We start from the raw sequence: 12,438 nt of genomic DNA, 5'->3' as shown, positions 1-12,438 counted from the left end.
AACGGTCGCAAAATATCTAAAAATACTTAATCAAGCAACTTAAAATCTGTCCAGGGTGTTCACAAAAGCCTGATTTACGATAAAATGACCAAAAGTTAGTTTAAAGTGAAATATCCCTTTAAGACATGCCCCATAATCGAAAGAAATCACGTTTTTCTCTTCGGGTGTCGTTTTTGACCGGACAAAGCCAGATTTTGGAGCTGTATAGGTCAGGGGGTAGCTCCTTTTCCAGGAGCACCGCTCAAAAAGACGCGTTCACGCTCTCCGATTTGGAAGGCTCCGTGCACGAGCTTTAAAGACCCACTGCGCGTGCACGCGAGGCTGTTGCGAGGGGGGATCGAGTCGTGAGCGCGCGCGCAGGGCTTCAGAGAGAGAGAGAGTCGTCAACGTCACGGATCTGCAGCGATCGAAAGAGAGAGAGAGAGAGAGTAGAGAGACAGAGAGAGAGATGCTGAGGTGACAGGGAGAAGGAGAACAGGGACGATCATACATAAACACTATTTAGCGAACCTCCCTTATTTATAATAATCGCACCGTAGTCACAACCATTGTACTGGACAATTCATTCGCCATGGGATTCCGCTCCTCGGCGTCGCTGCGGTCACATCATCAGCCTCCACACGTAGAGGATTTGTTGTAACCACACCCGGCACGGCACGGCCCGGCTCCACTCGGATCAAGGAGGACCAAGGTAAGGAGGAGGAGGAGGAGGATAACGCGGCCATGCCGTAGGAATGACAGGCAAAACGGACATAATTAATTTCATTATTTTATTTATCATAGACCGCAGCGATACTCTTGGCGCGACACAACATTGCACCCTTTTTATAGCACGAAAATAGTCGGATCTGCAACCACACACTGACACACACACACACACATCCCTTCGTCGCGGTGGATGCAATGCGTTGTGAGCTTGTATATTCTATTTTCGGCGCGCGGCACCGTCGTAAGCGGCGGGGTAGAAGCGTCGGACTCGTAGCTAAATAGCCCGTCGGCACTCTGAAGAGTAGAGATAATGCATTGAGTTTGTTATGAGCTGGCGTGGCCTGTGCAGCGCTGTCTGTGCGTGTACGCGCATCAGTAAATCTGCTGTAGCTATGCAACAGCTCCCACACACACACACACACACACACACACACACACACACACACACACACACACACACACACACACACACACACACACACACAGTGGTGGAAAAAGTACTCACGTTCTCAAGTAAACGTATAATACTGCAATGCACTCTGTTACAAGTAAAAGTCAGGAATTAAAAATGTAGGCCTACTTGAGTAAAAGTACAAAAGTATTGGTATCAAAAGTAGAAAGTACTCATTATGCAGAATGTCCCATATACGTTTTCAAATGTAAAAATCTTTTGAAAATAGCAGATCTACAACTTAGCTCACAATGCGTCCCATCGTGAGGCAGAGGCATTGTGAGCTTAGATCTGCAATTTTCAAATGGCTGCAATGTGTTGAAGTGGTGTTTTAGGCCTATGTTTTGTAATAATCAATGATTATCAATCTACAAAGTAACTAGTTAGTATAACTATGTAAAATATTTGGATACAAGATGTAGTGGAGTAGAAGTAAAAGTGTTGGAAATACTCAGTCAAGTAAAGTACAAATACCGGTACCTCAAAATTGCTTTTAAGTACAGTACTTCAGTAAATGTACCTAGTTACTTTCCACCACTGCGCGCGCGCACACACACACACACACACACACACACACACACACACACACACACACACACACACACACACACACACACACACCAGGCCCAGTCCAAGGGACAAAAATTGGATGTTTGTGTACTTTTGCTGAATAGCAGCATGACAGCTGGCTCAACCATACTACTGCAGTCTGCTATCTGCCAGAGTCCATCGAAAATCGACCTCGTCACAGCTGTGTGCGTAGGCTATATACTCTCCCCCTTATACATTTATCCATGTGTTATTTTTTTTACGCACATGCATGCGTGCATAATAGCATTATTATAGCTGCTGTATGTTGAATTAGTAACTAATATCTAATCAGATATTCCCCTATAGTCTTGATTCATAATGTTAAACAGTTCCCCTACTCAGACAGTCACTCTTCCATATTATGCACTGTCCGGATATTTGCTTTATTTACTGTCGCATTACCATGTAGCCTACAGGGCTTTCCCTGACTCTGTAAGTATGTACTGTAACCATGCTGTGCGTTGGACAGAGCCAGAGATGAGGGCCTCCACTGCCTGGCTGGCACCTCTCCAGACTTCAGAGGAGAGCTGTCATTGTCAGGCGGCAGGCCATCGCCACCACCAGCAATCCATCCAACAAGTCTCACTTCACTTCACCTCAGAGGGGCTTTATTATTGGCAAAATAAACATTATGTTTACCAAAAGGGGGGGAAAAAATTGCCAAAGGGGGGAAAAAAACACATACAATACAATTAACGACGTTGGCATGTTAGAATAAACTAAAGAAATGATTTTGACAGAGCTGTCTGTATCTCACAACATGAAAATGTAGGATAGGCATTCTCTGATTTGCTATTGTTGATGTAGGTCTATATATGTTTTTTTCCCTTTATTAAGTATCCTTTATTTGTATTTTATTTTCTTTACATGGTGAACATGTGCTGTATACGTACACTCCTTAAACATATTACTGCATCCTAAACCATGAATATGTAGGACAGGCACTATTATGCATGTATTTTAAACCATGAATACGTAGGATAGGCATTCATACGCTTTTTTAGCTTCAGCCTATTCCTTTTGATATATAATACACAGATGACTGGCAGTCTTTTATGATGGTCCATGGTTGTATTCCATTGGAGACTCTCTCTCTCTCTCTCTCCTCTCTCTCTCGCTCGCTCTCTCTCTCTCTCTCTCGCTCTCTCTCTCTCTCTCTCTCTCTCTCTCTCTCTCTCTCTCTCTCCTCTCTCTCTCTCTCTCTCTCTCGCCCTCTCTTTCTCTCTCTCAGATGACTTGGTCAGCTCTCTAACACACTAGCTATTTATATTATAGTGAACAGATAAGATGTTTACAGTAGATGATTCGAAGGGGTTGATACTAGTTATTTACGGTCAACTTAAATAACTACAACTTAAATGCACGTGGGCGCATGCATAAGGGTGTATCCGCATAATATGTCTACATGCATATTTTCAGAATATACAAAAGTAGATCCTTGTGACAGGAATAATCAGTTCCAAATCAAACTACAGATCAAAGTAGTTTTTCTTAATATTTGCTGACAAAACATCTGTTTCACCATGGGCACACAGATCTTTGGATGTGCTCTGTCACTGCATGACGTGTCATGTTGCTTTATGCAGCCATAAAGCCATGTTTCCTGCAGAGCAAAAGGCCAGAGGATAGGACAAGCTGCAGTCAGCAAATGAAAATGGCATTGCACGGTACAGTCACCATGTGCGATTCACTGTGAGAGAGAGGAGAGGTTGTTATTGATAATGGGTCTAATTACTGGAACAAAGCTTGTTTTTAGTGGCCAAGGCCACGAAGTGGCAAATGGCCACTCATTGATATTGGACTTCATCATTACTATTATTATTATTATTATTCCGCCACTTTTTCTCTAGCGGCTAGACCGTGCAGTCGCTTTTTACGAAACTCGGCAGTATGGCAGAGGACTATGCCAAACGGCTAAAACGCGAAGCTCGCAACAATCGGCCAAAGGGTGGCGCTGTAGGAAGCCTTCGAAAGTGCAAACTTTGAACTGGTGTAGCTCATGCCCTGTTTCAGGTAAAGCAATGAAACCTGTATACACTTATGCGTCTCCTCATGCCGAACAACTTTTACGCTCTGACTTTTGACCTCTGACCTTTACCTCTCCCACAATTTTGAATTATATGAAAAACAGTCAAAATCTATCTCCTCCTGGGATTTTCGCGTAACGTGCGCGAAACTTTTTTTACATGAACTTTGGACCAACACGGTCATCGCACAGCGGCCGGATTTTCTTTAAAGCGAAACATTATTTTTTAATAATTATCCGTATAATGCAGTTTCATGCAAATTATTCTTCTGCCTCTAAATCATACATGCAAAGTGACACGTTCATGGCAGTATGGCAGAGGACTATGCCAAACGGCTAAAACGCGAAGCTCGCAACAATCGGCCAAAGGGTGGCGCTGTAGGAAGCCTTCGAAAGTGCAAACTTTGAACTGGTGTAGCTCATGCCCTGTTTCAGGTACAGCAATGAAACCTGTATACACTTATGCATCTCCTCATGCCGAACAACTTTTACGCTCTGACTTTTGACCTCTGACCTTTACCTCTCCCACAATTTTAAATTATATGAAAAACAGTAAAAATCTATCTCCTCCTGGGATTTTCGCGTAACGTGCGCGAAACCTTTTTTTACATGAACTTTGGACCAACACGGTCATCGCACAGCGGCCGGATTTTCTTTAAAGCGAAACATTATTTTTTAATAATTCACTCAATGTTGCAGTTTTATGCAAATTATTCTTCTGCCTCTAAATCATACATGCAAAGTGACACGTTCATGGCATTTGGCAAATATGTAGAGGGTTAGTCCAAATATCACTGAAAGCAATCTTACTCCAATTGGCCAAAGGGGGGCGCTATACGAAGCGTTTGAAAACTCAAACTTTAAAGGGGCATAAGTCATGCCTCGTTTCGTTTGAAGACATGCAACTTGCTTACACGCGTGCCTTGACTCAAGCGGAAGACATCTGTGTCTTTGTTAAGTAAGCTCCGCCCTTAGATTTTCCGACATTTTGAGCAGTTTGTAAAACACTTAAACCCGCTTTTATTCCGGAACTTTCGCGTCACGTGCACGGAACTTTTTTTACATGAACTTTGGACCAATATCTAAAGATCTGTCAGATCGTTTTTTTTTTATTTTATTGAAACATGCTTTTTTAATAATTCAATCAACATTGCAAGTCTTATGCAAATTATTCTTCTGCCTCTAAAACATACATGCAAAGTAAAATTTCATGATGAACTACTATAGAGGGTTAGTCCAAATATCACTGAAACCAATCTTACCCCAATTGGCCAAAGGGGGGCGCTATATCATTTTGAAAGAAGGCGTCAAGTTAATTACATGAAACTTTTTCTTTTTTCTTTTCTTTTTTTTTAAATGACAGGTCCATTATGTGTGACTGCCGTAGTGTAGTGGTCAGTGCCTGTGCCTGATATTCGGATGGTTGTGAGTTCGAACCCCACGTTGGGTAGAGTTGATGTTAACATCCTGGATGCCCATGGCATGTGCATATGTGAAACTCTTTAATGTTGACACGTCTGATCTAACGTTCATGTTTAAAATGAGCCCTTCTCTACCGGCCGTTTTGAGTAAAAGAAAATATGATCACTCGAAAATGTCAGAAATACTCAGATTACATTTACTCAGATTGATTTCATCTCAAGCCTCCAAAATATAAAAAAGAAATCAATAAAATCAAGGCACTCAGCCTACATAGAACTTTTTTTTTTTAAACAAACATGGTTAACACATCCTGTGGCTGCCTAGTGTAGTGGTCAGGGCACATGCCTTACATGCAGAAGCTCGTTGGCTGCCTAGTGTAGTGGTCAGGGCACATGCCTTACATGCAGAAGCTCGTTGGATCGAATCCCACCTGGGGCTTGTATAAGCATAAAACCATGACATAAATCCTGAAACCTGAAACAAGCATTATAATACAAACTGTCATGTCTACACCTATGTTGTGATTTCCAAGGATTGCAATGATACCATGTACCAGCTCAGTGGTCTAGTGGTTTGAGTGTCTGCCCTGAGACTGGGAGATTTGGGTTCAAACCCGGGTTGCGTCATACCAAAGATTCTAAAAAAATGGGACCCAGTTCCTCCCTGCTTGAAACTCAACATCTAGGGTTGGATTGGGGGTAACTCCCTGCGACATACTAGTGTCATGTCCAGGGGGTGTACTTGTACAACAAGTTACCTTGCGCTACAGAAACGGCGATTCATGGCCTGGCCGATTCATATGGTCTTCATAGCTCAGCAAGGCTTACTATGTACATCATCAAACTGTCCAGGTGCATAGTATCACAGTTTTTTTTTTTTTTTTTATGTCTGTTGCATATAGGCCTACAGTCTTTTGCATACATGTTGTGTAGAGGCCAATTTGTGCTTTTACCTATAACCACCGATTAGTGTAAAACTTTGTATGCATGAAACTTTTTCTTTTTTTTTTCTTTTTTTTTAAATGACAGGTCCTTTATGCGTGACTACCGTAGTGTACAGTACCTGTGCCTGATATACGGATGGTTGTGAGCTCAAACCCCACGTCGGGTTGAGTTGATGTTAACATCCTGGATGCCCATGGCATGTGCGTATGTCAAACTCTTTAATGTTGACACGTCTGATCTAACTCCAGATCACGTTCATGTTTAAAATGAGCCCTTCTCTACCAGCCGTTTTTTTTCTGTTCTGAGTAAAAGAAAATATGATCACTCGAAAATGTCAGAAATACATACAATAGATTACATTTACTCAGATTGATTTCACCCCAAGCCTCCAAAATATAAAAAAGAAATCAATAAAATCAAGGCACTCAGCCTACATAGAACTTTTTTTTCAAACAAACATGGCAAACAGATTCTGTGGCTGCATAGTGTATTGGTCAGGGCATATGCCTTTCATGCAGAAGGTCGTTGGATCGAATCCCGCCTGGGGTTTATATAAGCGTAAAACCATGATGTTTGGTACACTTCACAGTTTGGTTCCTTGAACAATGTCTGATATGGAGCCTTCCTAAAAATGTCCCCCAACCCCCCTTGATGTGTATTTTAATATCCGCCATTACTAAATAATGTATTTTGCATCATAAATCCTGAAACAAGCATTATAATACAAACTGTCATGTCTACACCTATGTTGTGATTTCCAAGGATTGCAACGATATCATGTACCAGCTCAGTGGCCTAGTGGTTTGAGTGTCTGCCCTGAGACTGGGAGATCCAGGTTCAAGCCCCGGTCGCGTCATACCAAAGATTCTAAAAAATGTTACCCAGTGCCTCCCTGCTTGAAACTCAGAATCAGGGGTTGGAATGGGGGAAACTACCTGTGTCATGTCCAGGGGGTGTACTTGTACATCAAGTTGCCTTATGCTACAGAAACAGGAGATAGGCTCCTGCCCTATGAGATTCATAGCCGTGCCGATTCATATGATCTTCATAGCTCAGCAAGGCTTACTAGGTTCAGGTTTATTAGTCAAATGCATATCCATACAGGTATAGACATACAATGAAATGCTTGTGCCAGGAGCACTCTCAGCCTTATTACACACAAAAAAACAAGACAACAACAGGTCACCCAGGACAACCCAAAAACAACAAAACAACCATACAGTGTAACAGTGTACAGTATAAAAACTGCGTATATTGCACATGACTACCTACGTCTCGCTTCCATCTCTTCGTTAAGCAACCTGATTGCTTGAGCATAAAAACTATTACTGAAACGGGTGGTGTGAGATTTGATGCTCTGGTAACGTTTTTTGGATGGGAGGAGATAGAACAGGGAATGGGCGGGATGACAGCTGTCCTTTAAGATGTTCTCTGTCTTTTTCTTACAGCGTGTGTTATAGATTGTGTGTAGCTGTGGTAATTCTGTGCCAATGATTTTGGCAGCTCTCTTCACAATTCTCTGTAACTGTGTACTGTCTTGAACAGTCACGTTACCAAACCACACTGTGATGCATCCTGTCAAAACACTTTCTATGGTACAGCGATAGAAATTAACAAGAGCCTTGGTGCTCAGGCCAAATCTCCTGAGGCGCCTCAGAAAGTACAATCGCTGCTGTGCTTTCATAAGGATACCTTCGCTGTTTTGAGACCATGTGAGTGAGTTTGTTATGTGAACACCCAGGAATTTGAAACTGAAAATATGTACAGTACATAATCAAACTGTCCAGGTGTAACAGTTTTTTATGTCTGTTGCATATAGGCCTACATTCTTTTGCATACATGTTGTGTAGAGGCCAATTTGTGCTTTGACCTATAACCACCGATTAGTTTAAAACTTTGTATGCACACTTCCCAGAGGCCAAGGAAAAACCTGTGCCCTGCATTTTTCACATCTGCCATTTATAGCGCCACCAGAAGGCCAACTTACAGTATGTAAAACACATTCTTCGATATTACTCCTTCAGATTTTATCCGAAAATCACACAAATCAGTACACAGTATCTCTACAGTGATGTAATCATGACGGATTTGTCAGATATAATATTCTATCTAATTGGCTAACATTGAATTCCAAGGTTTGCAGGATTGCTCCTTTTTGAACAAAATGTCTCAAACGCAGCCTGCTATGTGTGTGAGATTTTGCACACACATTCCCACTAGGCCAAGGAACAGATGCCACCCTTCTCACATTGGCCTGTTATAGCGCCACCAGCGGGTCAATTTTTGCCAAACACATTTTTGGAACAAAATGCTTCAAATCCCGCATGCAGCGTCCGATTGCCGTGAAAGGCCCAAGAACACGTGGCACCCTTTTCACTTTGGCCTATTATAGAGTCACCGCTAGGCCAAAAAAAACCTACCTGACCTGCCGGAGTCCTGTTCGGAAGAACACTGCTTCCAGTTTTTCTTTGATTTGTTCTTTGCTTTCCCTTGATGCTTTTTTGCTTTCCTGCTTTTTCTGCCTTGGCCACTTTATCGCTGCTTGCAGCTATATTTTTAGTTTTATGTTTGTTTTCTTTTTTGATATCGGTGATGATTTGCATAGCGGAGAAGAACAGCAGTGTGCCAGTCTGTGAGGTGTGTGTGTGTGTGTGTGTGTGTGTGTGTGTGTGTGTGTGTGTGTGTGTGTGTGTGTGTGTGTGTGTGTGTGTGTATACGTGGTGTGCGTGAGTGCGTGTGTGTCATGGTGAGGTGGATATAGCCTGCTGACATGCAGACATATAGATGATTGTCTCTTACAGTATGCTTCCCTATCTAAACTCAGGGTCTGCAGCAAAGAGAAGTAGAAGTACAGAAGTGGAGTAACCCTCTTTCAACAAACACATCAAATCCTATGGGTGAAACATGATGCTTCCCCACCCCCCACCCAGCAGCACCCACCCTTATTTTTATTTTTTATAAATGTTTACAAAACACCCACCATTGGTGTTGTTGGTCTGCCTGAAAAGAGCCTGAGAGATAGGCAATTAGGCATGTTCGCTATAGCTCAAGTGTTGCAGGCAAGGATTGTTTTCCAGGTATTACCACGCCACGCCATGGGAATACTGCATGACCTTGATGAAATTCCCTACAGAGTAGTGGTCAAATCCCAGTGTTTACAGCAAGCTGCTTGGGATTGAATGGAGTTGAATCATTTAGAATCGCATTTCACTGCATGTTTCTTTTTCTTGTTTGGCCCGAAAGCCTTGTTTTGTCCCGTGTCAACACCGATTAGCATCTCGAATGGGTTGTGGCTCATCACTATACAAACATGCCACAAAGGTTGCTTTAACCTTAGCTACTAGACACACACGCAGACCACCAGAATCAGAAGTCTCTGGATGTACCGGTATGTTCACCTACTTCTCAGACACAGATACCGGTAAAAAAGAGAGAAAGTATTGAATATTTAGTACATATATACAAAAGTACAAAAAATATATGTCGGAATATGGTAGTATAAAGGTCAGACCATTCTGATGGCAGAGGAAAAAAATATGTATTTACAGCATATTATCTTTGAAGGCAAAATCTATTTTTTATCTCGCCCGCGATTCATTGTAAGATTCTCCCAATTTTCTCCCATTTCCCAGCTACTGTATCAGCTAAGAAACTAAAAATAAATATGTACTTAGAAGTAGAAGGATAGGATTGAATATTTAGGTGGTTTAATTTACATTTGTATTTATTTTGAAAATAAAATTTCCTGCCTTTTTGTAGATTACGTAGCTTGTCAATATACAGTAGGTCCTCAGTTACAGCGTCTCTTATGGTCTTATGTAAAATGTAAGTGAATTAAATAGTGAGTTGATCACCACTCAACTACCACAGCATTGTTCCACTACCTGCAACGATGCTGTATGCTTCCAGTTCCACCAAGGCCACCTCTCACCCGAGTGTCACCCCTGAGTCAGATTTCACATTCTCCTTCATTTCAGTGTTATGTAGTCAGCTTGTCCTTATGGCTCCCAATGCATGATGATGGGATTGATTTCATCCTTGATGTCATGAATCATGCACTGTAACTGTATAGTGTTGTAGACACTTGTTGCATAACCATAGATGTCTGTAGAATGATTGATTGGAAGCTGGGTTTTTACCGGATCTGTTGTGTGTTCGTCTGAAACCAGACCAGAGGAAGTTGACAGCGTGTTGTTCACCTGGGATGGTTATCTCTGCTTAGATAATAAAGGACTGGGTGCTTTCGCAGGGGAGCCTCTCATTTCAACCTGTTTAGTGAGGCAGGACAATCATTTTGGGAGGCAAGCAATGTGCAGAATGTAATAATTTCATCAGTTCCAGCCAGGAAGTGAGAATCGAAGAACTATACTCTAGCAAGCTCTTACGTTTCATACGTCTTGCACATCAGGGACAGGTTCCACACCACCATGTATGATGTAAGCAAAATGTCTGTCATGTGAATATGGTCAGTGGGTGGGGTTGGGACACACCGAAATGGGTCAATGGGTTTTGGAGAAAAACAATTTCAGTGAATATGTGTTATCTGAAACTTTAGGTCACTGAAGCATGAAAATTGTTATGAGCAAAACACTGAACCATGGTTTGCAGAAACCAAGGTGGCTTATTGCTTATATTAGCCTAAGGCAAAACTTGTCACATATAGTAGCTTGTACCTTTTTGTACTTTCAGACCAGTGTTGTTTTTGACAGCAAATCTTGATTTAGTTTTAGTCATAGTCTTTTGAATAAAATGTTACTTAGTTTAGTTTCAGTTGACTGAATATCATAAGATTTTAGGTGACTAAATCTACAGTTGATTTAGTCAACTAAAATGTATTTTGGCCGGCCTTAATGGCATCATAATGACTGATTTTACACTTGGTTGCGTGCTGAAAATAGCCGATCTACAAGCTCACAAACTCTGCGACGCGTTGTGAGCTTGTAGATCTGCTATTTTCAGCACACAACACCGGAGAGCAACCAAACATAAAATGACTCTCTTCTCCACCAGTCCCTCCCCAACATTTTAGTCTAGTTTTTATTTTGTTGACGAAATTGTCAATATATTTAGTCTTAGTTTTAGTCATCACAGCTTAGTTTTTATTTTGTTTTTATTTGTTTTCGTCAGTGAAAAAAACACACAAATCGACAGAAATTGTCATTGTTTTAGTCGACAAAATCAACACTGTTTCAGACTTTTGCATCTGGGTTACTTCCAGACAAGACCTAGCCTGCTTCATATAATGGCGTCAGTTGGTGAGCTGGCTGACTGAGTTTTCTGAGGGAGAGCTTGTCTAAAATGACAGCTGCAAGCAGCAGGTGTAACAGCTGTAGCCAAGGCAATGCATTAGAAACCACTAACTCCTAAACCCACGGCTTCACTTTCCCCCAAGAGAAACTTTCATGCTCTCTTTGATGCAGCACACAACCTTGCCTACTAATATTACTTGTGTCACACTTAAGGCTATGGTTAGGTCGGTGCTTTTATTCTTCATGCTGTGAGAATTTCTAAATAACACTCGTTATTTCACTAGATGCCACTTTTTATGAATAAGCCACTGGATTTCTCCAACCACATTGAGATTTCAAAGGCTCTGTACAGTTTAAGTTAACGTAATTCTTCACATTCATGGGTTATGGAATGTGTTCATAAGTGACAATTTATTTTATGATTAACCAGAGAGATGAATGTGTCTCCTGGCAGGGGTGTCGCACCAAATTCTGGGCCATGGGTACTTTAACTATCGGTATTGAAAAATATCAGATCTACAAGCCGCGCTGTGAGCTTGTAGATCTGCTGTTTTTGTGACGCCCCTGTCTCCTGGGCTTCTCCTGTAGGATTCTCCAGCCCAGATGACCACCCCAGTCTAAAGGCTGTAGCAGAGGCACTAAGAACAGCGGTCCTGGTCCACTGACGGGATGAGCGGGGGAGCAGAGCAAACCGACATCCTAAGTGTGCTCGCTCTGGTTAAAGAACGATGGAAAGTGGTAAGTTATGCGCATGCATGCGTGTGTGTGTGTGTGTGTGTGTGTGTGTGTGTGTGTGAGAGAGAGAGAGAGAGAGAGAGAGAGAGAGAGAGAGAGAGAGAGAGAGAGAGAGAGAGAGAGAGAGAGAGAGAGAGAGAGATGACAATGGGTGGTCTGTCAGTCTGACACTGTCACAGCCTGTCCCTAACCCATCCTCACCAGCCTCCCTTCATCCCCACAAATAACAACCTATGTTCCACACCACAGTACTCCCTCTGTCCCCCGCGATGTAACAATGCCTATCGCTGCCTATTAGAAGTCCTTCACCTT

The 12,438-nt window shown here is 42.1% G+C and overlaps 1 protein-coding gene across 1 annotated transcript in view; it reads left to right on the top strand.

Moving 5' to 3' along the window:
- The first annotated feature begins 590 nt into the window (after positions 1-590).
- The window catches only part of ttbk2a (tau tubulin kinase 2a), a 37,729-nt gene continuing 25,881 nt past the window's right edge, over positions 591-12,438 (top strand). Inside the window, exons 1-2 of the mRNA XM_080750322.1 lie at positions 591-691; positions 11,980-12,129. Of these exons, the coding sequence (XP_080606448.1) occupies positions 12,061-12,129 (69 nt within the window). The 5' untranslated portion in view covers positions 591-691; positions 11,980-12,060. The remainder of the gene's footprint in view (positions 692-11,979; positions 12,130-12,438) is intronic.

This window comes from Nannobrachium achirus (genome assembly GCF_963921795.1).
Source record: "Nannobrachium achirus genome assembly, chromosome: 20".
NCBI classification, from domain to species: domain Eukaryota; kingdom Metazoa; phylum Chordata; class Actinopteri; order Myctophiformes; family Myctophidae; genus Nannobrachium; species Nannobrachium achirus.
Note: the sequence above shows the minus strand (reverse complement) of the source record. Positions and strands in the feature narration are given on the sequence as shown.